The 27,408-nt window shown below is 39.7% G+C and overlaps 1 protein-coding gene across 1 annotated transcript; it reads left to right on the top strand.

Moving 5' to 3' along the window:
* tmcc3 (transmembrane and coiled-coil domain family 3) lies at nt 1-27,408 on the top strand. Its single transcript, XM_040150526.1, has 5 exons — nt 1-202; nt 20,278-20,448; nt 21,222-22,000; nt 24,049-24,184; nt 24,454-27,408. The coding sequence occupies exons 1-5, from the start codon at nt 200-202 to the stop codon at nt 24,754-24,756; spliced, it is 1,392 nt and encodes a 463-aa protein (XP_040006460.1). The 5' UTR covers nt 1-199; the 3' UTR covers nt 24,757-27,408.

The raw sequence follows: 27,408 nt of genomic DNA, 5'->3' as shown, positions 1-27,408 counted from the left end.
CCTCCTCCTCCTCCAGCAGAAGCGGCAGCAAGTGGGAGCCGTAATGGCATGCGTTGCGCCGACGTTGACGGACAACGGTCAGCTTTACACCTGAGGACAACGAAACGGGGACCCAGTTGGAGTCCCGAGATTATGTCCGGAGCTCGTTGCACTGTGGAGAAAAGTTTATCAGAAGTAGGGATACACCGGCGGCGGTAACATGGTAAATATGCCCCTTTCACTACTGCGAAGTTAGCTAACGTTAGCTCGCCAACCTCTACATCGTTGCCCAAAAGTGATAGACACTGCAATTTGCGTGTTAAAACCAACGACTTCTCCACACCCAGGCAGTCCATACCTTACGTTTACGTTGTGTAATTTCCAGAAGCCGCGCCGAGAGAAGCCAAATCTGGTGTTAATCAGGCGGGGAAATGGCCAGTTTTTAGCGAACATACCAAGAGTTTACAAGTCATTTTTGATGTGTTGGAAACTAGCAAACCGTCGAGTGTTTGTGTAGTTGGAAACCCTCCGATTTTCCGAGCAGGGTTTTGCGCGACCCGCAAGCAGCTGTCAGACCGCTTTTCGCCAACTACTCTAGACACGTTTTATTTTTTTCCTTGTGAAAAGACCAACATGTCACACTTTATTTTATTTTTTTTTTAGAAAAAACCCCTCAATTATTCTTTGCTTGTCGGAAAATGTACATATCAGCTACAGAGCAACATATTAACATACCCCCGATGCATCTTTAGGAGCCTTTCTGCATTTCGGCACAGATCCCATTCTCCAATCACTACATTTTTCTTTTTTAATTTTCCATTCTCAATATTGGTCTCTTGGCACCTTCTCATTCCCGCAATCGTGGTGTCTAAAAATAAACCGCGGTAAGCCGTATGGAGACGTGTTAGCCCCTCCTGAAACCGTTTACATCACGTTATACCGCTGTATATATGTATCGGGCAGCCATATGTGGGTTAACATGAAATTGACAGATTTCCTAATGGAGTTTGGTGGAGATGAACTGAGCCTCTTCCAGATCGTCTGTCGAGCAGACAGGAAAGTTTTCATAATACTTTAATTCATTTTGACACTGTGCTCAGTCGACTTTTTTTTAATTTTGATTTATTTTTATATCTTGCAGGATTTTTATCACCTAGATATCAAGTAAACTGTTTGCAAACAGTGTATGCACCCACAGGCAAAGCCAGTGGTGGAGCAGGTTTATCTAGTCTGCCTGCAGGCTTTGCATTTATTTCGGACGGAGATTCACATATTTTCTTTCTGTTATCATATCCAATCATATGGAGGGGATACGGAAATAAACGCTCCATGTGTACCACAGAGCTCCTTGTTGTAAGAGGGCGAATGACCATACAGTATGTGCCACACATGCAGTGCTGAAGTGCTTGTGTCACAATGTTATTCCTCCTAAAGATTGGACGACAGGACGCGTTACGGCGGGAAAAAAAACAGATTCTTGTTTGACCTACTTACGTGGGGCTCACATACGGAGGAGCTTCTGATCTGCGAACCCCTGTGAAGAACAATCGGACTTCTAGTCCAAGAGTTGTATGGCAGCTTTCATAAGAGTCTAAATGGATACAAGGTGCACGGGGCTTTTGCGTTGCCATGCAATTCATAGGTCTTGAGCGAACACCAAATGAAAGGTCAATTAAAATGGCTTTAAGATCGCAGTTTTTTTTTTCCCTCGGTTTGACTTTATTTGAATATAATCGTCAAAAGAGCCACTCAGAAATCCACTATCCTTTGAGAGCCGGGAACGGTATTTTTTGCCAGCTGACACCCACGTACACAACTGTGAACCATCTCTCTGTGGTACGTTGTCCTGGTGTCTGTTCGACATGGGTACACCCAGGTGCACAAGACAACACACGGATGCATTTTTCAACACATGAGTTCTTTATGAGCTGCTCGGTGACTGGGGGCGGACCATCCCGTCCTCATTGGTTAACCTTTATTTGACGGCACTCGGGGGAGACTTATGGAAGTGTCGACTCGAGCACCTTTCCAGCGATGCTTGGCATTCACACCTGGGAGCAGCCCAGCGCGCACACAGTTTACTGCTGAGCAGCTCCGCTGGCGCAGGGTGAAGTGCCTTGCCCAAGGGCACCTCAGCGGTAGTTGTTGTTGTGGAAGGACACACCGTTAGTCATTCACTCTCCTCAAGCATATTTTCCAGTCAGTCGCTGGAAAGAGTAGTGTCTGTCATGGAGGGGGCGGAGGGAGAAGGATTTGGTGTCTAAACACTGAAGCCCTTGAAAACAGTTTCCACAGCAGACTTTTTTTTCTTTCACTCACTCTATTTTATTGTGGCTTGGTAACCAGTTGTTATTAGCTGGTCTCAAATTGGGTTGGAGAACTTTGATCTTGATGATCGCAGCCCATTTGAGTAACTTAAATCTGAGAGCTTAAACAGTTAGTCGCTTAATCGATTGGTCGAACCACAAAAAAAGTACTTGGCAGCTATTTTACTAATCAATTAATCCTTAGAGTCTTTTTTATTTTTATTTATTTATTTTTTTGACCTTATCTGGGTCCAGCTTCTCAAATATGTGGATTAGCTGTTTTTCTTTGTCTTACATGATAATAAAGTGAGTATCTTTTGACCGTTGGTTGAACGAAACAAGCGATTCGAAATGATCACCTTGGGATTTAGGCAACAGTGATTAACATTTTTCAAGTTTACATCTAATAGCCCCAACAGTCGATTTAATAAAGAACAATTGGCAATCATTGTGTCTATAAAAGTCAGAAAACTTTGAAAAATGCCTAGGGAATGTTTGGTAGTTTTGATGGGAAAAATTACTTAATACAGTTAGTCATTGATCAAATTCTGCTTGCTTGTTGCTGATTTTCTGTCGATCGACTAATCGATTAATCAACTGATCATTTCAATTCTAAAAGGTATAGTCTACAGTTCAGCCAAGCAAGACTATAGATAATGTTTTTGAAGACTGCCAGTCTATTGATTTGTATTCTAATCAGTGGAAACTAATCTATCGAGTCCATAAAGGCAACGAATACCACCTTAAATGTGTTTTTTAATGAGTAGGCCTTTCTCAATACTGATGTTAAACTTTACTTTTCCCTTTACTGGGTCTTTTTCATGGTTGCGGGCCTAAATGTAATGCAGCAGGGAGAAAAACTTGTCTCCTAACCTCGTCTTTGTCCCATCATACATAATGCACACTTAAACATTTGGCATTTCATCAGCGCCTCTTCAGTTCAGAGGGTTGTGGTCTCCTGAAGGACCCACATCAATAGCCGTAGAGACTTGGCATGATTCCTAACCGGCCAGATGTGCAGAGCCCACCTCTTCTGTGATGAAAGGAGAGGGCGACTAATAACAATGGGGAAATTGATTTGCTAGAAGGGGCCTGGTAGAAGGACTGTCGTTGACTTGGTGTATCGAGATATCAATATGGATGGTTCTTGAAGGTCAGTTCGCTCTCGTGCGTGTTTACATAAGCCCTAAACAGTGTGTGTTTGTGCGGGTGATGGTGTATAATTTTTTTGCATGGAGCAACTTTTTCTCTTGCTATCATTAGATCACTTTCCAAGAGGAAGGTTTCATCCCCTGCTAGCTGGACTTTTGTTGTGTATATTTTTGATCTAAGGGAAAGGGATGGGGGTGTGTTTCCTTCTCGGAGTTCCTCACAGTATTCCCTCTGGGCAACAGCGTGTTTTTTCTAAGATTTTTATTTTTATTTTCTATAGATTCATCCCGGTAAAGAGGAGATTTTGTAATTCAACTTTCTTGGCACAGAGATAACCGGAATGTTGTTTTTTGCTGAGAAATGCATCATGTAAAGACCAAAGAAGCAAAGGATCAAAAAGCAAATCTGATTGTGTAGGAATATGAAGGGAAGTCTTAAATTGTTTTGTTTATCTGACAGTATGTGAAATATTCTTCTTCTTGTGCAGTTGTTCAGCATGTTTAAGTATTCTCTGTACTTTCAGTTACAGGAGTGTCTTCTAGCTATTCCTTGCAGTCCAGTTACTTATTTTTTTCTGAATTAATTTACCATAACTGTCTTGCAGTTTAGGGCTGCATCTAATGATTATATCCATTATTGATTCTTCTGCTGAGTTCTTTGCGGATTAATTGAGTAATGGTTTGTCCTATCAAATGTCAGAAGATCCTTTTTTTTTAAAGCAAACGAAAAGAAAAACAACAACAACAACATAAGAACAAAGGAGGTTAATAGTTAAAAGAAAAGAGTAACACCAGCACACCGACTCCAAACCACAAATGTTTTGACCTGATGAAGATCAGAAATGTTTTCTATTTAAATAAATTTTGTGTTTTGGAGTAAAGCTGACACAATTAGTCAATTATATTGACAACAAATTTAATTTTAAATAGTAATTTTATTCATTTTTTAAGCAAAAAAAACAAACAGTTGCTGGTTCCAGCTTCTCAAATGTGAATATTTTATTCTTTTTTATGTTATATATTATTGTAAAGTTGGAACCAGGGGATTTTTGGGGATTTTTGCTTAAAAAAATTACTTTAAGGATTAGTTGATCATAAATATAGTAATTTCTGTCCATCAGCCAATTGATTAACTGACAAATCATTGCAGTTCTAGTTCCTTACATGGACGACAGACAACAGAAAATCAGAACATAGAGCTTAAAAGTTGTATAATGTGTTCCCAGCATTGGGGGTTTATGGATTTTCCCCGAAGTAATACAACATTTGATTACATGCAGCAGGTCATGCCAGAGCTTGTTTTTTCGTTCTACATCCGTAGGATACAGGAAACCAGTCTCTGCACTAGGCCTAGTTTTTCGGCCAGTGCACACATGCACGCATGCACGCACACGCACGCACGCACACACACATGCACACACACACACACACACACACACACACACATACATATTTATATACAACTGACAGAGTCCCCCATCAGCACCACAAATCACAATGATGAGCTGAGTTGTGGCCATTGTTCGGCCATTGAGAGAGAACAAACTGGGAGGAGTGAATGTTGTTGAATGGGAGCTGACTGATGTTCTTCGCCTTCGACTCGCTTCATTGGCCATTATGGCGAAGTGCGAGCCCGGCTCTACCCAGTCGCGTCTGTTGTCATGGCAACCGGTGGAATCTGTTTCCCTGTCTCTCCCTCTTTGTCGTATCCTGGAATAAACGAGTCTTAAATTTATTAAAATGAGCGAAACATGGGAGCGTGAGAGGAGGAGGCAGCGTTGTGCGAAGGGAGGCGATCTGTGAAATGTAAATTATTGGGACATTCCACATGTAGGTACACAAGTTTATCTCACCGCCTCTCTCTGTCGCTGTGTCTTTCTCTCTGTGCCTGTGGATTAGGGATTGAGTGGGCTAAGCTGACAGTGAATAGACACACACCAGGAATCATGCCGGTGTGTGAGTAACAGGGTGCGGATTAACCAACACACAAATACTCTGCCCATCAAAGAGATCCTGTGTTAGGCTAACACACACACATCTTTTTTTTTCCCCCTAGTCATAACATATAAAGCTGATTCATTGGCAATTATTGCACTCTATGACGAGACGTATTTGGCTAGCTGCTTAAATTTGGTACAACCCCGCTAGCATTTTATTTTCAAACCACTCAGACTCAGCAGTACGACTTCTGCAAAATCACTACAACCTGCAACTAACCATTGTTTTCACTATCAAATAATCTGCCGATTTATTTTCTCGATTAGTCAATTACATTTTGTCCTTAAAATTTCAGAAAATTCTTAGTTATGTCTGATTGTAATTTCCAACATGTGAACATTTTTCAAATGTCTTGTTTTGTCTGATCAGCAGTCCAGAACGCAAAAATATTCACTTAAGTATCTTGAACAACATAGAAGTGCTTCAAATCCTCACATCTGAGAGGCTGGAACCATCAGATATTTGGCATTTTTGCTTAAAAAATTACTAAAAGTAATATTTGATTGTCACGATAGTTGCTGATTACTTTTTAAACGACCAATAGATTATTTGACTAATCACTGTAGCTCTACAAATTGCTATAAAGACAGTGTAGTCATACATGAATATATCCATTAATTCAAAACTGATGATGAAACAATCGGTCAATTTAAAAAAAAATAAAAAAAAATAAAAAATCAACAATTGTCATGTTTTTCAATTGAAATTGTTAAACTTCAGTTGAACCTTTAGTCCTCAAAATTTGAGAATGTGCTGTTTTTCTGTTTTGTATCTCTTAAATTGAATATTTTGGGGTTTTGGACTGTCGGTTGGACAAAACCAGGACATTTGAAAACATCACCATGGGCTCTGAGAAATTGCGACAACCAATGATTATCATTATCAATTCATTTGTTGAGTCATTGTCTCATTTGTCATTTGTCTAAAGCCCAAGTTTATAAAAAAGTATTCAGATGGCTTGTTTCGGCTGATAAATAGTCCAAAGAGCAAAGATATTCAATTTACTTTACGTTAATTCAGTCGAAGTATCTTTACATAACGTCAACTAACTAGCTTCGATGCCTTACTTAATTCAGTACATGAATATCTATGTAAGTTAGCTAGGTTCGCTATTTCTTTAGCTGTAAAATAGGTTACATTACTTATATCTTTTAACTAACTGCTATCGCTATTGTTAACATCCACAGGAATTACTCAATTTACAAAAAAAGTTTAGTTTTCATTTATTCTTTGCTGAGGCTCACCTCATCGATGGCTTCCAACTTGCTTATCTGAGTCGATGGTTGTAACTACCATCCCGAGTTGACGGTATATTTTTATTTCTCTCTTTTTTTGTATTGTTCTAGCTGTTAAAGCAGACTTGGAGCTTTTCTTAATATGCAGTGTTGAGGCTGAACTGCGGATTGGCATGGAAAAAATAGTCGGCCAAAACAACAGTGTGCGTTACTGACTAAGATGAGCAGAGCAGTAAGAGCACTTCACATTTACAGAAATGTCTGCCTCTCTTCTCTGTAGATTCACAAGGCCTCTCAATTCTTGCCTTTGTATAAAATATTGATTTTTGAAGTTCAGTATTTTGTTCATGTGGGGGTTGAAGATGGGCTGTCTAGACTTCTCTGTCATAGCATAGTTCTTCGCTGTCGCTCATTTCCAGACTGATACTTTACACAACAGCCCTGTGATAAGTTGATTCAACTTGCACAGCTTGTTCAACTTAATGAGCATTTTGGGGTCCGTAGCTTTTGGTTTGCTGTGCTGTGTTATCCTGAGAGGTGTTTCTGATATTTACGCTATTTAACATAAGTGGGGTGGGTTAATATTGGAAACGCCTCTCAGTATAACACAAAGCAAATCAACAGTGCCACAAACTGCAGCCATGGAAATGACAGTTGAATCAGCGCCTCTCTAAAACAGCTTCGACAAAAACTACAGACTAAAGCTAGATCACATTCTCGTTTTGCTATGGTTGGGAAGGCGAAGAAACAGAGAAGGGGCACTTTGTCTGCCTGTGACTTTAAGTTCACCTCCTCACCTTATGTCTGGTGTCTGCAGTAACACCTGCCTCCAGGCAGAAAGAAATTCATACACATCATGGGACATCTAGACATAGCAAGTTATAGCCGACAGGACAATTCTCTGTTGTTGTGTAGATGTTTTTCAACTCATCCACGGGACTTCTTTTCATCTGCCGATTTATAAATTCAAGTTCCAGATTCAAATTTGATAAGAAATGAGCTTTAATTGAATTCCTTTTTATCAGTGTTTTTGTGTGTTCTGAATATGTTCTTGAGGCTTAGAATAGGAGGATCAAAAAGCTTCAAACTTTAATGTGGATTATAGACTTTATGTTGTTTATTAACTGAATCAGACATACAGTTTGTTAAACTGACAAGAGTTGGTAAATGAACATGGATGTTTGGGTTATGTTTGTTTTTATATGGAAGCATGTGTTGGAAGCAATTGTGGCCATAATAATTTTAATCTTCACAAGCAACGAAATTTCCAGTTGTGACATTTAATCAATACTAAATCCTTTAATGTTGAAATTTTAAATACCACGAAATTTATAGGACTGGAATATTTTATTTTGAAAACCATCTATCTGACTTCATGTGGCCTCACATCCCCCATTTTTATTAGTCAGTTTGAAGCTGTGAAATTTCAAAAACATTATTTCCAGTGTATATGTTTTTGGAGGGTCCAGGAATATCACCATTATTAAAAAACTATGGTCTGAATTTGGTATGTTGAAGTTGAGGATCTGAATTTGACCAAGCCTATTTAAGATGAATTCTTTGACTTGATTTAAATTTCAGACCAAATTGAGCTTATTGAAATTGATCAATTGAATATGTTTTTTTAATAATTGGTAATTTAAATTTTTTTTTATGGGAATATGTGAGCCCTAAAAAGAAATATACATATTAGGGCTGTCACTTTTTCAAAGAGCTGGGATTTTACGAATTTGAACTGGTATGCACTTACAAACTGGAAATTTTGAATACGAACAGGTCATTAGTTAGAATAATTATTTATTTTATTTTATTTTATTTTATTTTAGTAATTATTTAAGTGAGAGCCCTAATACATGCTGTATATACTGGAAATAAAGTTGTTGGGTTTTTTTTTTTTTTTTTTTTTTTTTTTTAAATTGAACAACTTGAAATTGTTGGAAAACTCTAGACTGTTCAGATTTTTATGAGGTCAGTGTATTGTGCTGGTGGGTGTTGCAACTCCTGGTTTGATGTTGATTTTAATGTTTCTGAATAATCGATGAGGAATGGGTCATAAAGCTATTGATTCATTCATTCGATTATATGTCAGTATGGTCGGTGAGTAAATGAGGCTGCTGCTGCTGCTGCTGCTGCTGCTGACATTACTGATTCAGAGAGCATTGTGGATGTCGTTGACATGCTACCTCTTTGACCCGTACATTGAGATAAAACTAAAATATTCCCTTAAAGGCCACAATATCAACTCTGACCTTAACTTGTTTGAATGCTCTGTTTTTAAAACTCTAAACCGATTCTGATGATCCACCTGTGGAGTTCAAACATTGACCTGGACTTAATGCAGCAGGCAGGATTTTCTCTCTTTCTCACCTATGCTCCGTTCTTCTCTGCCACTTTCTGTCTCCATCACTTCCTCTTCCACCCCTTTAAATCTCTCTTACCGTTTTTCTCTCTTTGTGTCAAACTCACACATCTGGATCCTCATCCCGCTTTTATTTCCTCTGGAGCATTTGATTGAGAGCAACGTCTTCTGGGTAATCTTTGCTCTGGAAAGCGGAGATTAAAATCTCAGATTGCGAGAGGACAGGAGAGAGAAGAGGAGGGATTACAAATTTTTTTTTTTTTTTTTCATTGAGTCCCAAACTGCATGTGGGTGTGTAAAACAGGTCATATACAAAAAAAATACACATGGTTCAGATTGTGTAGCAGTATTCTCACACACTGATAAACCTTTCCCCTGGATGCTGTAGTACATCCTCTGCTCAGTTTTACAGCTTTGTGTGTGTTGTTGTTGTTGTTCCTGTATATGTAGGTTCTGTATTACCAAATCATTATCTGACTCTGAGCTCTCCAGATAGTTAATGGATTGCCAACAGTTCATTGATCTTTTTTAACTCAATATCCATCCACAACTCTCTTCTCTCACTGTGGTGTGATTTATTGATTCACTGTATTACGTAGTTTGTATTTGGTGTTGTTAACAGAGCAATGTAGCAGACTAAATCACAGTGTACTCTTCCCTGGAAGTAGTTGCACAAAAAAAACTTAATTCAGGCTTGTAGCCCAGCAAGACTGCTGAGTCTAAATCATGTCTGAAATTGTGGAAAATATAAACTTAAAAATATAAAAAGAAATAAACTTTAAAGTGCCTAAAGATAGAACGTTATCATTAAATATCATTAGCATCATGCATTTAGAGACGATTAGTTTAATTACAACAAACAGATTAAAAAAAAAGACTGGCAACTGCACACCGCGTTTAACATTATGCACCATTGCTCTGATTTCAGAACAACTGGTGCATGCTATTCTGCTTAGATAGTTTTAATTTTATGCTTTAAAATGCAAAGTTTGTGTTTATAAAAAAAGCTGTCGTCAACGCTTACCCTTCTTACTCTGCAACAGACGACCGCTGGAGAGTTGAAGCAGTTGAGGAGTTGCCATCCTCTTTGCATCAGGGAGCAGTGGAGTTTGTGCAAAATGTGGATTGAATTTTTAGAAGCACAACTACGGACTTTAACCGTGCTAGCTGTGCGGCTCTTGGGATGGCAGTTGTTGTCGGTGTCAGTCCACCGCTCGTGTCCAGGCGGAATTACCTTGACGACTAAAGCAAGGATTGCCATGAAATTTGACATTTGTACAGTATTTGCATGCGTAAATTGTAAATGTGGATTGATGCATGCTGACGTTAGCATTTAGCTCAAAGCACCCACCTTACAGGGCCGCTAGCATATTCTAATTTATTAGTCTAGTCTATTCTTGTTTTAGTGACTATAGTTCTGTAGATCTTTATCATAAGCATGTAACTCTTGAAGAAGCCTCCGTTTTCTCTGCATGCACCTGGAATCAAAAACATTTTTGCTTTTAGCTCGGACTAGATTCGTTTTAGAAAAACTTTACTTTATTGTATACATAAGTCTACACCAGTAGTCCCCAGCTATCTTTCCCCTGGGACCGTCTCATCTGATCACAGTGAGAATTTGCAGCGACTGTAAAGTGGAATAAACGAGGAGAGGATGGGAGCAGGACAAGTCAGTCAGTCTCTGACTCAGTCAGACATGCCTTCCTCCCTCATCCCTCCATCTGTTAATGAGGCTGGGAGGGGGGTCACTGCAGCACTGTGTCACTGTCATGCTCTATGGATATGTCAGTCTTATAAACTGCAGAGCTATGCTAGAAACTAGTCTGCTTTTCATGTCTTATCACATATTGCACAAAGTCAAAAATGTTGAAAAGCACTGAATAAAATAAAAATTAGATAAAGTTATGTGACATTTGATGCTCTCGCCGAAATATTTCTGTTAACTTTTCTGTTTTTGAAATCCTATGTCAGCTAACATATAGTGCTGTGGGGCGTTCAGAAGTCACACCCTCCATTATCAAGTTTGCATTTTGTTTACACAAAAGTGACACACCTCTACAGTAAGATGTATGTCGTGGCACTGTAGATTACTATGGAGGATGACAAAGAAAGCTGTAAAAGTTAAAAGTTAAATTAACTACGGATCAGTTAAATAGTCGTTAAATTTAAATGGTGCATAAAATAAGATATAAACTAGTTTTAAAATGCTATCAACAAGATAATTCACATATATATTTCACTCCAGTTTCAGTCGCCACTATTTCTTTCAGTTCACTGTTTCTCTCATGTTTATTTCAATCCTAACACAAAATAAGATCTTATTTTAATTTCATAGCATTTCCAGGATGTGTCAATTAAATATCCGGCCTAGGCCAACACACATGCTTTACATCCTGACGCATGCACCTGACAATCATTTGTACTACCCCATGTAGGTAGTGGCAGTGTTGCTAGATGCTTTTCAGATACTTTCCATTGATTCCCTATAGTCTTAATCACCATGTCAATGAATTTTGCTTTATCTGCGATTAACACACCGGTCAAGTAAATAGATTTTCAGTACAGAAGTAGTTGAGATGGGAAAATATGACAATTTGACGTGACGGAAGTGCTGTTGAATCAAATTAAGTGGTTTTACAAGCAGGGCTAAGCATAGCAAGTAGTAAAAGCGGCAGTGACTTGCAAGAGGCCGTGTGGCGACTGGAATTACAGTTCCAGTAAATAACAAGGCAGATGAGCACAATGTAAACAAGTCTAGTCAGTCGAAAGCAAAGTGAGGAAGATTGATCTTGGAACGATCCGTCAAATGTGGCAACTTGGCTCAGATTGCAGCATGGTCCCATCACCTTTTGGACAGTGACGTTGTATGTCTCATACTTGGCTCTGGATAATGTGGACATGTCCTGTTCTGCCTGCCATGAGTTCAGTATTTGTGTGCGTGTGTGCAAAGAGTAGCCTGTTAGGACTTGAAATTGGTTTTCTTTCAGTGCGGTGACGTAATCGGGAACATGCTGTTTACTTCCCCTCAGCCCCACCTTGGGTTTGGCCTCAGGTGTGTAAGTACGTGTGTGTGTGTGCATTACTGAAGGAAGAACAGAGGTGAAGTCAACACAAAGCAAAGACATAACCATATATGGAGGAGTTCGGATCATATGCTTTTTGTGGACCGTGTGTGGATCTCTGTTTTGCTCTGACTGTCACCCATACCACCCCAAGTTTATGGATATGGTACTTGAAAATCATGAAATCAGTGATTAGTCAGTGCTTTACACAAAGAAAAAAAAAAATAAACAATAAGATTAATAAAGAGATACGTGAAAAAGGTACGTCAAACAGCAAAAATCAGGAAAAATGGTTGATTTAATACATATGTGTGTATATATGCGTATATAGGTGTGTGTGTGTGTGTGTGTGTGTGTGTGTGTGTGTGTGTGTGTGTAATATTATAACAGACATGTAATGTGGTCAAGATTACATCTGAAACAATTATATCATTGAGTTAATCAATTGACAAATAGTTAACTGGCAACATTCAGTATTAGTTTTTTTTTTTTTTTTTTTTTTAAAGCAAAAAAATCAGATTCCTGCTGCTTTAATCTCTGTCTTTGTAAAATTGAATGTCTTTGGGTTGTGGACTTTTGGTCAAAACAGACAGTTATGTCAGCTTGGGCTGTAGGAACTCGTGATGGGTATTTTTCACAACTTTATTGCCTTTTATAGATGAAATGAATAATAAATTACTTAAAGTAATTGGCAGATGCAGATAGTTGCTAATGAAAATAATTGTCAGTTGCAGCCCTAGTCAAGATATTAAAGATATTTTTCCGAAAGCACTGTATATCCTAATATGGCAAATATATGCAAAATCCATAACTTTAATGCAGCAAACTATGATCCACGATTGTGCATTACCTGTGGAATAAAAAGTTTTAGTATCTTATTTTGTTTTTTTTTGTTTGTTTGTTTGTTTGTTTTATACAATCTATTTGGAATTGTTTGACAATAGAATTTTCTGTTCCATAGAGGCGATAAAGTATGATATTGAATTATCATGTAATTTTGTCAGTTTTTTTTTTTTTTTAATATACCCCTAAATCACAACTTTGCCTTAAAGGGCTTTACAGTCTGTAATGCACACAAAAGGGAAAAAAAGGTTTCATTTTCATCACAAGTTTGTTTGTTTTTGTTTTGTTTTTTAAAGGGTGGATTTCAGTGCTGAGTTCCTGTTACAATGCTGAATATTGCCTAAACTCTCCATGCTCGTGCTCCAGTTTCTCCCCGTTTTTTCCCCCCCATCTGTTCTGTGACTGTTTGGCTTTCCATTTATTCTGTGTGTGATTCTCGGTGGAGCCCCGTGGGGAGGTGTCCCTGTCTGTCTGCTCCTCTTCCCCACAGCAGGGTCCTCTCTGTGGTCCCAGAGTCAAGGCTAACCCCCCCAAGACAGGAGGCTCTACAGCCCAGTTTAAATGAACTAAATGTCTCATTTAACCTTAACTGTCCCTTTTTTTCTTTTTCTTTTTTTTGGAAGGTGAACTATAATGTTTCTGTCTCTGTACGTGATTTGAATACAGTTTATAACCCCCGGTATGTTCTGTAACCAAAACAAAGCCACTCCTGTTATTTTTGTCTTTAATTTAACTGTGTGACAATAGCAAATCAAATGTCCATTATGTTACTTTTGGTATAATTTTAGACATTAAAAAATTATGCAGTGCAAAGAAAAGCTGGTTTTCCTTTAATTGTAGACTTGAATATAGGGAGTTCCCCTGCATTCTTGTTAAAAGTCAGTTTCACTGAAGTCAGCTCGGGAGATAAGAGAAGTTTACTTTGGAGATGAGAGAAGTTATGAGCCCTCAAATCACAGCCGCGGAGACAGAAGTACAGTGGTAATGTAAATTAGTAGAGCTTGAGCTCCATTTTTCAAAGATCTTGTGAAGATCATTGGAAAATTATATAACCCAGTGTTTAATTGCCCACAGAGTGCACAAAAAAACTTCATGATGCAGAGCACTGTTAAAGGTCAAGTATGAGACAGTTTCATTTCTTATTCATACAGCAAAAACAGTCATTTTAATCCCATCTTTGTTTGATGTGTTGCAGAAAGTCTTACTCGTCTGCCTGCGCATAATGCTCCCCAGCTTTTTTTTTTTTTTTTTTGCTTTTAAATAGCATTTCAGAGCTGAATTGTGGCTCACGGGTTGAATACATTTGAACTGCAGGTGCAGTGGTTTGTGTAACTTGGACCATATTCTGTGGCATCTTGATGAATTAGGCTTGGTGTACAAGCTTTCTCTGAAGCCCTCAGGAAGTACAGTCATAAATTTCCAGGGATACTCGTCTGTGTAATTCTCAAGTCTGCTGGAACAGAGTGGCCTTGGCGAATATAAAAGGGTTCACTGGATTAAGCCTTTCAAAACTCGAGCATCTAAATTGTACCTGAGTACATCTCCATATTTGTCCAAAGAGCTGCTGTATATTCTGTGCTGTTAGATAAGAAAGCGATAAAGCATGGGTAATTACCAAAGAAAACAAAACAGGAAAACATAAATTAATGATCCTTTTTTTATTTTTTTAGCTGAGCCAGCAAGCTAGTAATGCTGATGATCGAGGCCTAAACTTTGGTCTAAACTGAAATATCTCAACGGCAACTGGATGGATTGCCATTACATTTGGTACGAACATCAATGGTCCTCAGAGGAACAATGTTAATGACTTCGGTGATTCTCTGACTTTTACTCCGGCGTCACCAGCAGGTCAAGATGTTTACATACCCAATGAAATATCTCAACATCTCTTTGATGTAATGGAACAAAACGGAGTGCAAATATTCAAGGCTCCCAAATGATAAATCTTGCTGACTTCAGTAATCCCCAGAAATTTCATCTCATACCATCTCGTGATTTATGACAAAATACATCTGCAGAGTATAATTCCTATTTATCCCTATGTATTCTATTATCCTATAGTAGTTTTATACTATCCTTTTATTCTTTAGAATATCCTACATGTATATACATAACTGTAGTCACTTTAACTACTACTGAGACTTTAGTTACTGTGCTACATATTTTATGTCACTTTTTATTTTTCATACCATACCATGCATAATTTGTCACTGTATTTTTTTATCATCATATAGTTACTATTGTATTATATTATTAGATTACATTACATTATATTATACCATTCCACTTTGTTACCTTTCTCAGCATTAAGACAACCTGCACTATGTTAGGAGTCAGTCTTGCACCTTTGCCTCATCATTGCACGTACTCACACTTATCTAGAATACAGTACTGCATAGAGCTTATTATTTCATCACTGAAATAAGTATCGAAATGAATAAAAATTAGAATAATAAGTAGTAATCATACCCACTGCAAGAGGCTAGGTTCTCCTTGTGCTGCTGTATCACCAAATTTCACCCCGGGGGTCAACTGATGGCATGGCTTTAGGCTCTTGGTCTTTTTAAAATTCATTGTCAATGAAACAATGTTCTTTTTCCGAAATTCTGTTGTGTGACCTGTATCACGTTTGGTTAATTTCACAGTCTGACTTTGTGGTTCTCCTAATGTAGCATAATGCATGGGGGTTGTTGCAATGGTTACTTTGCAGCTTTATATTCTTTTGGCAATGAAGGTCCCTCCACCTCTGTTCATTCATGTGTGAGACAAGTACATGATGGCATTACAGTATATAATGCCATTAGGGTGAGATTGCTCCATGTGATTGGCTTAAAACACCCAGTTTTGTAATATCTCCTCCACTAAATCTCTTGATCTGGATTTTCCCAATCCCATTATTCCCTGCTCCCCAACACTCAAATACACACCAGTTTAATTCAGCACAGAGTTAATCTGCTGTGCTGGTTCAGACAGTGTGTGGCCCCATGCTGGATTAGAGTTGATGAATAAATGACTAATTTAGTATTATCTGTTATTTTCATTTTATATTATTTTATAAATTTACTTTGTATTTATTCGAATAATTGATTGACCATTTGGACTGTATATTGTCAGAAAATATTGAGACACCAAAAGTGTCTTCTGTTTGTCTTATCCAATTAATTTATTTATTTTTGATTGATAAATGATGTAAACAAAATGAAATTATTTGTATTAATTCCGGAATAATTAATTAAATTGACCAATCATTTCTGTGCAAAAGAGCATAGAATACAAAATGTCAGAAAATAGTTCCTTTTATAATGTCTCTCAGCCCAAAGCGATGTCTCGAAATGTCTTGTTTTCTCTGACCAACAGTCCAAGTCCAAAGATATTCTGTTTACTATAATGTACGAGAAAAAAAAAAAAGCATCCAATTCTCACATCTAAGGAGCTGGAACCAGCAAATTTTGGATATTTTTGCTTAAAATGCGACTAAAACGATTGTTCGATTATCCATATATCAATAGTTGCCAACTAATTTTTTTTTGTCAATCAACTAATCGATTAATGGACTGATAGTTGCAGTCACAGCCTTGTAGATTACCATACATTATCCACGTGCCTGTACTGTTGGAGTACGAAGTCTTATCAGGACGTTGTAGCTCAGCTGAGATGTTGTTATAAGCAGCCCCTCGCACTAGCTTCCTGTGTGACAAATAACATTTATGTACAGTGCTTATATTAGCTAGCACTCAAAGGGGATTTAACATTTTCTTTAAACAGCTTTGAGTTGATGGATTTGACCGCATGGATCGATTTGCTCATTCGTCTGTGGCAGACAGCTGCTGATTGTTTTTTGACAAATTATCGAGTCTCACCTCTGTGTGTTGGCGTTTTTTTAAAATTACACTGATTGGCTGAAGGGGAGGATTGCGTTGTCCATGAGGGACGAAGTGTTAACCGTTTCATTGTTTCTGACCTGTCTCTGCCTCTGGCTCATGTTAGTGGAAAATAAATTGATGGATCAGAAAAGAAGAATAAATAGCTTCTGACTCGGTGCTTTGAGCGACAAAGCAAAAGGTTTTCCTGGACTATTTCCTGTGTGTTTGTGCCAGGCCGTCATCTCCCCGTGGCCAGGTCTCTACTCCCAGCTCCATCAATGAGACGCTCAGATGAGCTGGCTTAGTGGGAGGTGGAGTAGCACTTGCTGGCCCACTCTCTCTCCCTTTTTCACATACAGTACACACCACAGGCTTCCTCTGCAAACTCTAACCCTGGATTTTCAATATAGAAAGCAAATGCAAATCACACACCAACACTATGTCTGCCTCCTTTTGTTTGCTTTTTGTTGATTTATACAATAGTTTAGGCCTTGAACTGATGATAATTTTCATTATCAGTTCATCTATATTGATTATTGATGATTTTTACCCATGCGTGCTTGTCACCTCAGGATGAATTGTAATCACTTTGGTGATGATTAGACTTTTTATCTAGCACCATCATCAGGTCAGATTTTACCAGCAAAGCTAATGACATTACCCATAGCTTCAGCTGTGCTTTCTGTTTCGTGCGAAACATAAAATGCTAACAAACTAAGATAGTGTACATGGTAATCAATATATACCTGCTAAACATCAGCATGTTAGCATTATCACCATGAACATGTGACCATTCTGACGTTAGCATTTAGCTCAAAGCACCACTTTGCCAAAGCACAGCCTCACTAAGATGCTAGCATGGCTTTAGACTCTTGATTCTTGATTTAAGGTTAATTTATTGGTAATTTATAAAGTGTCAAAAACAAAAGTTCCCACAACCAAATAAACATCTTAAGGACCAGAGGTCAAAAAATAAAAGACGTTTATTTTATAACCTCAAAACACTGAGAAAAGCAGCATATTCTCACATTTAAGAAACTGGAACCAGCAAGTATTAAGTTGTTTATGATAAATGACTTAAACAATTACCAAAGCTGTCGTTGATACATTTTCTGTTGATCCACAAATTAATAAATCAATTAATCCTTTCAGATATAGAGTAATGTACGGTATTTATGTATTTTCTTTTTGGTTGTTTTGTGGAAGTGAGAAGATCAGTGTTCCTTGAAAGAGGGGAAAAAAAAAAAACAGAACTGAAAAACAGAGCATGTGACACATTTGTGAGTATAGATAGCTTGTTTTGCTACGATTCAAAGCTTCCAGGCCAGATTTAATCTCAGGAAGCTGCAGATGTTATGTAAACTGACAGACTAAGCTACCAGGACTTTCCGTTTCACTTGTAGGCTTTTTGCCATGAAAAACCAAATTTAAGAGCATTTGTGTATCAAGTTATTTGGCTAGTAGTAGTTCCTCCAACTGGTTTTATGGCCCATGTTTCATTCATACATTTATTTAATTCTTGGACAGCTCTAGTTCCAGAAAAGTAAATATCCCCTTTTATATTTCCCAGTGGACAAACATCCCAACTCAAAGAAGATGATGTACTGTACCTTGTTAATTGCCATGTGATTGTGCACTAATCATTAGAAGCTTTCTAATAACTCAGTCTGCAACTGATTATGACTTTATCAACTTTCATCATCAAATTATCTCTTGATTATTTTTCTGATTAACCTTTTACCACCCAGTGTTCTAGCAGAAGGGCGCTAGCACTTTTGACGCTAGTACTATGAAAAGTCACATTAATATGAACATGTAGTAAATGCATTGCTTGATTTAGAGACTTGTTTTTACTGACATTTAATTTCAGCACAGTAGCTACCATAGAGGACACAGAGATCATGTGATCGTTGATGGTATTGTTTCTGGGAAATTTGGTGTTTTAATCACCTTGAGGTTTGTAAGGCTGGTTCTGATAATTTTTTTTTTTTTTTAGCACAGTATCTTTATTTTTCCTTATTTTGGATGCACAAAATTAAAAGAATAACTCAACATCAAAGGAACTTCACATTTTTCCATCTTCAGCCACGTTTAGATCATCATACGTATAGGGAGACAAAATTTACAGACAATAGAGCTTAACTGAATAGCTAAATGAACAAAATAAAAAATGAAGATAAATCATGGAAAAGTATAAACAATCTTAAGATTTTACACTTTTTTTCCTGGCTGCATTTCTTGCCGTCTGGTTGGACCGATAGATACGTTGTGTGTGTGACGTTCTGAATGTGTTAGCCATCTGTAATCTGGAGTACTGAGAAAGATTTCTTATTTCAGAACAATGGATTCACATGAATGAATATGCTAATTAAGAAAAAAAAAGAAAAGAAAAGTTGCTATTGTAGGATTGTTATTCACTGCTAGGGATGATGCTTGCTGACCCTTCAGGAAATATCACCGTCTGTACAGCTAAAACCCGCAGGGCACAATTAGAGTGTCGTTTATTCTGCTTGTGTAAGAAAAAGACAAAGAATAAAGCAAAAAAAAAAACCTGCCTGCAGGATATGTCAGCAGTTTGCTCGTGTGTATGTTTTACAATGTCTGTGTGCGCTTTGCTGCCGTGGCAACTAGAGTTACCACATACCAATATTTTAGGTTGCCTTACATAATCGTCTGCTTTTGTCAATGCAGAGAGTGGATTTTGAGTACAAAAGGCACTGGGGGCTGTTTGTTTGGAGCCATGGGCTCGTTACTGCTCCACTAACTGACCATTGTGAAGTCTCAAGACAGATTTACTGTCTCATCAGCTGCCTTTTCCCCTCCTTCCCTTCGGTCTGAACACAAGAGTCCTCTCAAGACAACAAGCTCAATACTCTTTTGATCCCCCTTGTTTTTCTGTCTTAGCTCTGTCCTTTTTTCTTTCTTTCTTGGCAAGCAAGGTAGATGGTGTACTTAAGACGAGACGGTTAAGCGAGAGATATAAAGAAAACAGTGAACTTGGCAGATGAAAGTAGCTTTTCTACAAGGGACCCAGAACACCGGATGTTTTATATCAATGACCCAAGATTGTTCAGCAGGTTCCTGCTACATATTTTAGCTTGAAAGCCTTTACAGACTGCATAGTCTGGCGTCTGTGTGAAGTCCATCTTTTGTCTGCAAAGTATGTAGTTTTTGGGCTTGCTTAGTCAGTATACCATGTATTGTACCTCAGAAGAGTTTTCATTTTCTCTCAGAAGTTGCTGAATGAGGCAATATACAACTTTGCACCTCTCAAACAACACTCATGACAAAAGTTTTTATAAGTATACATATTTGTGAAAAGAAATACTCTCCAAGGCTGAAATGATAATGACAATGTCAGACGCAGCCTGGCGTCTAATTTTAAAGCCACTGTGATATCTTCTTCTTGAGATAACAACCTGACTACTGAGTATTTGTTTTTCAAGTAACACATCCATTATTCTCTCCCGTGTGTCCACAGGCAGAGCGCAGCAGCTGCGATGTCAACATCCTCAGCATCCCAGTGCCCATTCGTCGCGGCGGCTCAGAGTCCAACTTGGACGTGGTGGACACCGTCGGACATGACGGAGTGGGACTGGATTTCACCAAGGGAGCGCTGGGTATCGACAGCCTGCAGCAGAAGATCCTCAAGGTTAGAGGAGACATTACTCACCTCTTGTGTGGTCCCTGTAGATTTAATGTGTTTGACTTGCAAAGCAGTGTGTACACATGTGAGATGTGGGCTGTCTAAACAACATCTCGCTGGAGTAAAAGATTACATGTCTCCTTAGCTCAGTATGGTGGTACATTGTAGAGCAGTTAACGCAGTATTTATTTATCAAATAATGAGTCAATTCCCATTAAATGTCAGTTATGATGCTACGCTCACCAGTCAAAATAATTCAAATAATCAGTTGAAATAATGAGAAGTTATGTTCCACCACATCTTCTGATTCATTTTCATCATAGTCCTAATTGTCTCAGCTTTCATTAGAAATTGCCGAAAAGTTTCCCAGAGAGGAATTATTTCTACCAGAGGAACATTAGGCATCAGCACAGTTTAGTTTGATTACTCACAGTAAATGTAGTAGTTTATCTCAATTTTTTAAAGGTAGTTTGGTGCTGTAACAGAATTCCAATGAAAAGATCATAATCAAATAATATAATGAATTGCTGCTCCCAGTGAGTAATACATACAAAACAATAAACAGAATGTAACACAATTCTGTATTAAAACAAGTAACCAGTATGATTTTTGTTTATATTGACCCCAACACTGCTCCTTAAGGCAAGGCAAAGTGCAGCAGAGAAACCAGTAACTTACAAGCTAATGTTGGGGCACATTTAACATCATCATCAATTCACTGTCAGCATTACTATACATTTTTAATTTTTTTTTTTCTTTTCCTTTTGTTATCCCTTTAGGTGACAGAGCAGATTAAAGTGGAGCAGGCGGCTCGGGACCAGAATGTGGCTGAGTACCTGAAGCTAGTGAACAATGCCGACAAGCAGCAGGTATCGCGTATCCGCCAGGTCTTTGAAAAGAAGAACCAGAAGTCGGCGCAGACCATCGCCCGGCTGCAGAGGAAGCTGGAGCAGTACCACCGTCGCACCAAGGACAGCGAGACTAACGGCAAGCAAAGCCACCGGGATGGGAGCAAGGAGTCAGGGACCCACAGTAAGGAGGGCAGCCTGCGGGACGTCAGCGCCACCGGACGACACCCAGCGCTGGATAAAGTGAAGACGATCGGTCCTGGTGTGTCGCTCTCGCCGCCTTTCTTCTTCAACAAGTCGCGGGAGTTCGCCAACCTCATCAGAAACAAGTTTGGCAGCGCCGACAACATCGCTCACCTCAAGAGCTCCATGGAGACAGGGTCAGGGCTGCAGGTGGAGGGCGGAGCGAGGGGTCTGAGCGGCAGCGCCACCACAGTAGCCAAGACGACCAAGTACCAAAGTGACGATGAGTGCTCCACCGGGACGTCTGCATCCGCTGACTCTAATGGGAACCCGGCGGGGGGTTCGGGGGCAGGGTCTGGGGGCCCAGGGAGATCAGACTCCAACGGGCGTCTGGGGGAGGTGCTGGACATGGTGCGGGAGATCAGGGAGGCTCAGGGACAGCTAGCTGAGGACATGGAGACTATGAACACACAGTTCAAACGAGACTACAGCTACTTCACACAGATGATGCAGGAGGAAAGATACAGGTGAGTACAGCAACAGAGCGCATGTTTTTGGGATGGTTTACTCATGTGGGAATCAGACTACTCACCCTGGCAGGAGCAGTGTCTTGTTATGCCCAAACAGAACAATTATATCCAGTCACAGTCTGTTAAATACACTCCCAAGCAGAATTCGTAAATAGGTAGAAGGGCGAGGGCATTTTTCTTAAATTGAACCAACGGTCCAGGTTAACACGTAAATGTTTTGGACCCCACCTTCGTCAATATGTGTTAATCAGGTGTTCAGTATCCGTGATGATATTGATTCCAACTAAACCCATCAGTAATCAGTCAGAACCATCACAGTATTTCTTAAAACTAACTATTCCAGTGTCTTTAAAGTCTGTCTTTTGTCCATAGTATTTGCTTCTAAAGATAAAATATAATACTTAAATAAACATTATTATTAAATTGTGTGACATTCATTAGAGAGATGACAGGAAATAAGGGGAGAGAGAGAAAGAGATGGTGAATGACATGAATCACAGGTCCTGGGCTGGACTCTAACCGGGGGCATCACAGCACCTTAACCCCTTTGTCCACTAGGGTGCCCCTGAAAAAAGACATTAAAATTGCAATTTTAAAACCAATAAAATAAGAATTAAAATACATTTTAACTTTAAATGATTTAAATTTTTAAGACGTCTACATCTAACATTCAACTCATTACCAACAGTGTCTCAGTAACACTATACCCTCACAATTTTGTATTGCACTTTCATATATAGTTGGGGGAACTCCAAAACCAAGCCAAGATAATCCTCATGAATGTTGGCAGCACATTCTTTGGTCAGATGGAACCGAAATAAATTTATTTGGATCAGAAGTGGTCCAGCATGTTTGTTGTGGACCTGGCCAGGACCACCACGGTGACCGGACAGCGCCAACTGTGAAACATGGGGATGGGAGTGCGCTGACATGGGGCTGCATGAGTGCAGAAGGTGTAGGGGAGATGATATTTTTAGAAGGCACTATAAATGCAAGTTCGTATAACTGAACACTGAATGAAAAGATGAGTCTCAGTCTCCAGAGGCTTGGCAGGAGAGGAATTTTCCAACACGACAACGATCCCAAACGCTGCAAAAATCACACAAAACTTGTGAAGAACAAAAAAGTATAAACTATGACCTGGCCAAGTATGTCCCCTGACTTGAGTCCAATAGAAAAACCTCTGAAGGATTTTAAAGCAGGTGATGGAGCAACAAAGAGCAGCTGAAAAGAATCATCTGTGGAGAAGAACATCTCTCCACAGATAAGTGCATGGCTGGCATCATCCTTGCCCAGGAGGATTGAATCCGTCATCAAAAATACAGCTGGACGCAAAATTTTAAAAAAATAAATGTAGTGGCATCTCACTAATGAAGGTGTACTGATTTTGTTGCAGTTGCTTCTTAGAAATGGACCTCTCATTATGGTTGACTTGAACATTTCTGTTTTTTGAATTCATCGGCTTCATTCTTCTTGGGCTTTGGCTAAAAACAAATAAAATCGTTTTAAATGGACAGGATTTGTAATTACTTAACATTTTATTGCTGTTGACAAGGGGTGGGCTCGCTTTTGTTGTATACTGTATTTCTCTGCAGCTGCCTCACTGTACAAAAAAATGAATCCAATAATGCTCCCCCTGCAGTAGCACTTGTAGCTGGGCAAATGTCTTTTGTACATCAGCTGTTGAACTTAAAAGAGCTTTTGACAGTTTTAGAGTGCCACCATTGTAAGCTTTTGTAAACTAAAAATAGATAGCAGGGCTTACACACAAATCCCCAGACTGTTGCTAAGTCAACCAAGGTCAAATGTTTTCAGCAGCTTAGTTGCAATAGTAGATAAACCGCTGTACTGTTACTCACCCACACATACACTAAATTATGCATTGTTTCTCGCTCTCTCCTTGGCGCTCTGCCTCCACCTACTGTGTGTGAGTGTGTGTGTGTGTGTGTGTGTGTGTGTGTGTGTGTGTGTGTGTGTGTGTGTGTGTGTGTGTGTGTGTGTGTGTGTGTGTGTGTGTGTTTGTGTGTGTGTTTTTCTGTCTTGAGGTATGAGCGGTTGGAGGACCAGTTAAATGACCTGACGGAGCTCCACCAGCACGAGACCAGTAACCTGAAGCAGGAGCTTGCCAGTATTGAGGAGAAGGTGGCTTACCAGGCCTACGAGAGGGCCAGGGACATACAGGTAATGTATGTTTTGTATACATACACGGACACACCCTTAGCCTATGATACGCTGTGAGATAATGCACCACGCAAATTTGGTCTTTATATATCAGGACCACTTCAGTTTCTCGGTTTCGATTTTGAGATTCCTCCAGTATCTCCATTCATTTGTAAAGCAGTTGATGGCAATTCATATCTAATCAAGTTTCACTGCCCTTCCCCTATGACTCATTGCTCTCCAGTATTTCCCTGACAATTTTCTGTGTGTGTGTGTGTGTCCGTGTGTAGGAAGTCCTGGAGTCGTGTCAGACTCGCGTGTCAAAGCTCGAGCTCCAGCAGCAGCAGCAACAGACCGTTCAGCTGGAAAACACCGACGCCAAGGTGCTGCTGGGGAAATGCATCAACATCATGCTGGCCATCGTCACCGTGATCCTGGTGTGCGTTTCCACAGCGGCCAAGTTCACCGCGCCGCTGCTGCGTAGCCGCCTCCACCTGGCGCTCACCTGCGTGGGCGTGTCCGTGTTAGCGCTGCTGTGGAAGAACTGGGAACATTTGCAATGCGCTTTGGAACGGTTGCTCCTCCCGCACTGATCTGGGAGGACAAAGGAGACCAGAAAACTTTGTCCGAACCCTAGGTCCAGGTGTCCAGGAGGTGCGTCGTCGTGGCAACACAAAAATTGGGGAGGTGTTTACATGTAGCCTTACACCAGCCCTGGCTCCCCAGCAATTTTGGGCTCTGTGGTGACTTGATTTATAGCTTTGTGCTTTGCATGTCTAAATGGGGTCCAAACAGATCCACGTTAATTCCGACCAACTACACACAGATGTAAGCCAATATACAACTGAACAGAAGTGTGACAAAACTCTACAACAAATGCCGAAGGCGCGAACGTACAAACATGGCACAAAGCTGCCATGACAGTGAACCACTACACTCAGAACTATCGAACGAAAGCAAGATAAATCAGCTGTCATTTATCAGATGGGAGCCATATCACTGGCTCATCTGGTTATCAGGAGATTCGGGATGGCACCAACAGACACAGACACTAAAATCTAAATATAAACAAGTGGGCTTTTATCGCAGCTCGGGAATACAGTGATTATTTCCTGTCCTTAAAGGGAAGTGCACCTGTTATAGCACCACTTCGCACCTCTAAACAAACGCTCAGTGGCTATCAGTTTTGAACCCGAACAGTACGCCTCTTTGTGCACCAGCCAGCCACCAGCCAGCCACACACACATCCACTTGAAGGTTGATTTGTACTGTGTGTCTGGACTACACTGTTCTATATTTATGTGATGTTTTTCTTGTCAGTGTCTGTCAAGAGGACAATTTTAGAGCCTGGGATACGCGTTGTTTTAAACTGTGGTTGTGACTGAGCCTGTCTGAGTGTGTAAGTCTGTGTATTCATGTACTGTACGCCTGCATGTGTATGTTTATACCCTGCCTCTTAAAAAAGGAATAGTTCCACATCTTGGGAAATTCGCTGAGGCAAAAGTTGATACCAATCTCACGTCGGCGCACGAAATATGAAGCTAGAGCCAGGAGGTGGTTTGGTCAGCTTAGTGTGAAGAGTGGAAAAAAAAAAAAAGGAAACTGCTCGCCCGGCTCTGACAGAAGATCACAAAATGTACCTACCAGCACCTGTAAAGCTCAGTAATTTACACGTTATAGAGGGACAAAGTCATGATGCCTTTTTTTTTTTTTTTTTTGTGGCTCATCGAAAATTGTGTTTGTTAAAGGCCCCTAAAAACACGAATATTGAATAAACAATGATATTACATAAATTTCTTAACACGTGAAGTGAGCCAAATGACATAACGTTGAGGCCCTGGATTTTGGGAGTTATTAGCATTGTTACAAATGTCAGTGGGATTTTGAATGAGGTTTTCTCTCTTGGGCAATAGAGATCATTCTTCTCTGTATCTCAGTTGTTTAATCCGAATCAAAACAAAAGGTATAAAAACACAAATATGGGGATTTTTGCGCTGGACTGTTTCTTGGTTAGAAGAAGTAATCCTCCCGGCACAGAAACTACCATAAAACCACAGTGTGTCATCTTTACATGTAAGACTTTTGTACAGATTAAACAGACATATTAATTAGTGAGCTTTGGAGGTGCTGGTAGGCGGATTTTGTTACCCTTGAATAATTTAGCTCTTAGCTCTCAGAAAGAAAGCTTATGAGCTCATTTCCCAAAATGTCAAACCATTCCCCTCAGAGGAAAAGCTCATGAACTGCCTCCTGTCATGTTCATTTGAAGCTTCTGGGTTTCCTCCCATAAAATCTGATTTTAAAAAAGTTGCTTCCCAAAGCGATTGGAGAGAGAAGGAGAAAAAAAAGGAAACTCGGTCCGTTAGTGGACTCCCTTTACTCAGTTCCAAAGACTGCAGCGTGTAAACTGTGAGGAAGGCCCACCCGAGACCTGCTTTCAGTGCAGAAAGCACAACTAGCTTTTTGATAGAAGAGAAGCAGAGCCTCCCTGTGATTCCTCTCCAGTCGGAGAAGGCGCTCTGAATGCAGGCACGTTTGACTCAAAGATCCTGATTTTATTGAATTGCCTTTTTACGAGGTCGAGCATTGCAATTTAATGTCTGTGTGAAGCCTTTGTTGTTGTGCTGCGTACGTGTCCGGCGGGAATAACAGTAGCACTGCTCTGACATTTCGAATTCCTGACTTGAAAGGATTCTCACCTGCAGACGAGACGGTGACCGATTGCTGCTGTACATTTTAGTGGCTCATAATAAATCCTTTTACACACTTGACTCTCTCGCACAGCTGGGGGGTGACTCACGGGAGGTGATGTCTGAAACGAGCACAGAAAGTCCCGCCGTCGCATTTTGAGACTCGTGATACGTAACGACTTGGAGGGGGAACATTGTTCGGTTTCGGTTCTTTTTTTTTACGTGAAATAAGTTTGGCTGTTCCTGTGCTAAAATGCTGAAATGTAAGCAACCTAGAAAAATCGGGCCCATGGGTGTGTCCCCGAGCAGCATGTACCCCTTGAGACTGCCATAAGTGGTGATATCAGAATCACAGAGACTGTTTTTTATTTTTTTCCCGCGTGACATGAATGCAGTGTCACAGACCGGAACCGAGGGAACAGAACAATGTAGCTCCGTTGCTCCCTAACCCTGTGTCACTGTGATGATGATGAGGGGTTGAAATGGGACTGATGCCTTCTCAATGCAGCTTATTTCTTCTACTGTGTAACTCTCTATTCTGTTTATGTCCTTTCG

The sequence above is a fragment of the Xiphias gladius genome, chromosome 2 (assembly GCF_016859285.1).
Source record: "Xiphias gladius isolate SHS-SW01 ecotype Sanya breed wild chromosome 2, ASM1685928v1, whole genome shotgun sequence".
In the NCBI taxonomy this organism is placed as follows: domain Eukaryota; kingdom Metazoa; phylum Chordata; class Actinopteri; order Istiophoriformes; family Xiphiidae; genus Xiphias; species Xiphias gladius.
The sequence above is the reverse complement of the archived record's forward strand: the minus strand, read 5'-3'. Positions and strand labels throughout refer to the sequence as shown.

Excerpts from the sequence above, each read along its gene's own strand:
- tmcc3 (XM_040150526.1), top strand. Across the intron at positions 22,001-24,048 it reads ATGCAGGAGGAAAGATACAG|GTATGAGCGGTTGGAGGACC; the intron begins GTGAGTACAGCA and ends TTCTGTCTTGAG. Across the intron at positions 24,185-24,453 it reads AGAGGGCCAGGGACATACAG|GAAGTCCTGGAGTCGTGTCA; the intron begins GTAATGTATGTT and ends GTCCGTGTGTAG.